The sequence below is a fragment of the Myotis davidii genome, unplaced genomic scaffold (assembly GCF_000327345.1).
Source record: "Myotis davidii unplaced genomic scaffold, ASM32734v1 scaffold428, whole genome shotgun sequence".
Classification (NCBI taxonomy): Eukaryota; Metazoa; Chordata; class Mammalia; order Chiroptera; family Vespertilionidae; genus Myotis; species Myotis davidii.
The window spans coordinates 4,132,974-4,136,067 of NW_006299834.1; the positions used below are offsets into that span (position 1 = coordinate 4,132,974).

Here is a 3,094-nt window from a genome sequence, read left to right on the forward strand (position 1 = left end):
CACACTTTCTGAGTGTGAAGGAAGTGAAATGGGCAGAAGGAAGTGACTGGGTTTTCCCACCACTTGGGCCCTGTTGGCAGCTCTGTGGTGACTCTGGTGTGTGTTGTGTGTGGCTTTGTTTGCAGCCTCACGTGTGCCTGTGTTTTGCACTTGGGATTTGGAAAGGCCCCCAGCCGTCGGTCATCTCCTAGGGACTCAGCACAGGCTAGTTTCTCTCCCCTTCCCCGATCGGACAGTACAGAGAGGTGGGCGCCGTTCTCCCCACCAGTCACGCAGATCCCAGATGGGGGCCCAAAGGTGGGAGGGGTCCTTCCTGTTCTCGTCAGTGCCCTGGGCGCTCAGGCAGACTTGATCAACAGGTTCTGCCCGACTCTCCAGAGTGGGAACTGGAGCTGTACTCTGGGGGGAGGCTGCTCCCAGGAGCCTGGGGAGCAGAGCTCTGGCGCAGCTTGGGGAGCAGAGCTCTGGCGGGACCTGGGCCCAGTCAAGAGCCACAGGCTTTGGGAGATACCACCCGTGGCTGCGCTGCTGCCTGGGCAGCTGGGAAGACCGAGGCTTCGGGAGTTCAACATGTGGCCCCGTTGTCATGGCCTAAAGAGAGCAACAGGGAGGAGGCCTGTCCTGGCACTGGAGGGTGGTCTGTGAAGGATGCCCCTCCCACATAGACTGCGGAGGGCAGGGTGGAGGACCCCTACTTGCCCTTAAATGTCACCAGTGTTTTCTTTTCTTCCTCCATCTGCTCTGCGCCCAGGGAGGAGAGAGACCGAGCGTCGGGGTATAGGAAGAGAGGTCCGAAACCCAAGCGGCTTCTGCTGCAGGTAACCGGCCGGCGTTGGTGCCCACCCACCGGTCCCCACGCTCCCCGCCATTGCCCAGCTAGTTGAGCTAAACCGCTCCCCCTCCTCAGCCCACCCAGGGTGCTGTGAGCGGGAGGCACTGGGGGGGTAGGGCCCATGGGAGTAGTGGGGGAAGTCGGAATGTGGGGCTGGTGCCGCAGGAAGTGGGAGGGTGCTGGGGGGAGGAGAGTGGATGGATGGCTCATGGGCTCCTAGGACTTTAGAAGCTTAGAACTTTGTAAGCGAGCCTTTCTGATATTCAGAATCCCTACAACACAAAATTGTAATATTTGAGGTCCTTAGAGACAAAACTTGAGAACTGAGGAGGCATGAGAGCCTGGCATTTTAGAATTTCAGCAAAGGCGCCTCGGCATCCTGGACCCACCATCGGGAAAAGTCCTAGAAAGGTGTCACCCTTTCCGGTCCCTGCCACAGGTGGGGTCTAGACGCTGTGGCATCTGGTGCCCAGGTCTTGGGGGCACTATGCTGACCTCATTGCTTTGCACTGAAAGGAAGGTGGAGTCCGAGTAACGCAGTTTTGGGGTTTGAGGCCATCATGTTAGGTGATCGGCTTCTCTGAGCCCGAGTTTTCTCCTGTGAAAGCGGAATGGTGGGACACCGCTCTCCTTCACTTACAGCCCATCCAGGGACTGGGAACCAAAAGTAAGTCGTCTTGGTCCGCGTGCAGGTGCGTCAGGTCCAGCCGCCTGTCCGCTCTTGATTGTAGACCACCCGAGGCTTTTGCAGGCAGATGGCCTCCCTCACGCAATGGGCGTGTTCCCTGGGCTCTGCATCAGCTGGGTCCCAGGAAGGAAGGGACGCCTGTCAGACATCTCCGTGCTCAGCTCTGTGCTCAGTGCCCTTCACAGGGGACATACACCTCCGGGGAAGGGGTATTATCATCTGTGTCTGTGTAATGATCCCCCCTAACTAAGCGGCTTGAAGTAACAAACACTGTGATTCCCATAGTCTCCGTGGTCAGGAGTCCAGGACTGCATTCGCTAGTTCTTCAGTGATTCTAGTTGGGGTGCAGTCATGATGTCGGCCAGGGAGCTGCTTCCGAAGTGCTCCTCACAGCAGCGCTCACGGGCGTGTCAGATGTTGCAGGGCCTGTTCTTACCCTGTGGACCTCCCAGAGGGCTGCTGAGGGCCTCACAGTGGGCCACTGGCTTCCCCCAGAGTGGGCGATCCAAGCAAGAGGGAGGAAGGAGCACAGTGTCTTTAACGACCTCGCCTTGGCAGTCCCACCGCACTGTTCAGCCCCCCTCCCTCCCCCCCCATGAGGGGAGTCATGGGTGTGCAGTCCTGGGGCGGGTGTGTTGGGGCCATCTTGGAGGCTGGCTACTACAGCTGAAGCTCTGGGAGGCCGGTAGTCTACCCAGCCAGGGTCAGAGCTGTAAAGCCCAGGTCTGACTGCTGCTCCTGGGTCCCTGATAGCAGTGCTCTCCTGGTGAGGCGGAGAAGGACAAAGATGAGTTCACCTTGCAGAATTGTGGGAGGGTTTACTGGGCTTGTGGTGGCCTGCAAGCCAGGGTGAAGGGTTTTGATAAAGCTACATACAGGATAAGCCCTCCTTGCATGGCAATATTTTCCCAATGCCCTCCCAGTTCCGCCCTCCTCCCATCACCAAGACAACCTGCACCCCACCCCCCCAGAATGAGCATTAGCAGGTGGGACTAGAAGGAGCCTGCACCTGTGATCTTTGCTCCCACCTGGAGGTGTCTGGCCATGGGTCCCATCTGATGGCCTCGCTCTCCTCCGGGAGCTCTTGCCTCTGGTGAAAGGTGGCAGTAGAAGGTACTATCCTAGAGTTTTCTAGACCCTCCCAACATTTTAGCACAAGGATCTTTCCTGGACTTGTGTAAGTTACCCCAAAGCAATAAGACAAGTCCCCAAATGGCAAAACACCAGCCGTGAGAAGTGAAGGAACCTTCCTTTCAGCCCATTTTAACAAGAATGAGGCAGGGTGTCAACAGAGGCCTAGGCTGCATACTCACTCTGCTTCCTGAACCCAGATGGGTTTCTCGTGCCTCCTGTGCATTCCTCCGCTGTGTACCCCAGACCTGTGCCTGTGGCCTCCGTCCCTGAGCCCCTCGCAGCCCCTAGGGAGATGAGGCTGCCCTGTGGGGCTATAGGGCTGGGACTGGCTAAGGATGGCTCTCTAGGCTGGGCTGGGGGTCGGGTGATGGCTGCCTCTGGGCCATGAAACATGGGGAAGGGCACTCCGGCGGGAGGAACAGTATGAGCAAAGGCGCGGC

At 58.2% G+C, this 3,094-nt stretch overlaps 1 protein-coding gene across 1 annotated transcript in view; it reads left to right on the top strand.

Moving 5' to 3' along the window:
* CBX7 (chromobox 7) overlaps positions 1–3,094 on the top strand; it is a 19,154-nt gene that overhangs the window by 11,996 nt on the left and 4,064 nt on the right. The window contains exon 5 of the mRNA XM_015571921.1: positions 752–818. Coding sequence (XP_015427407.1) covers positions 752–818 — 67 coding nt within the window. The remainder of the gene's footprint in view (positions 1–751; positions 819–3,094) is intronic.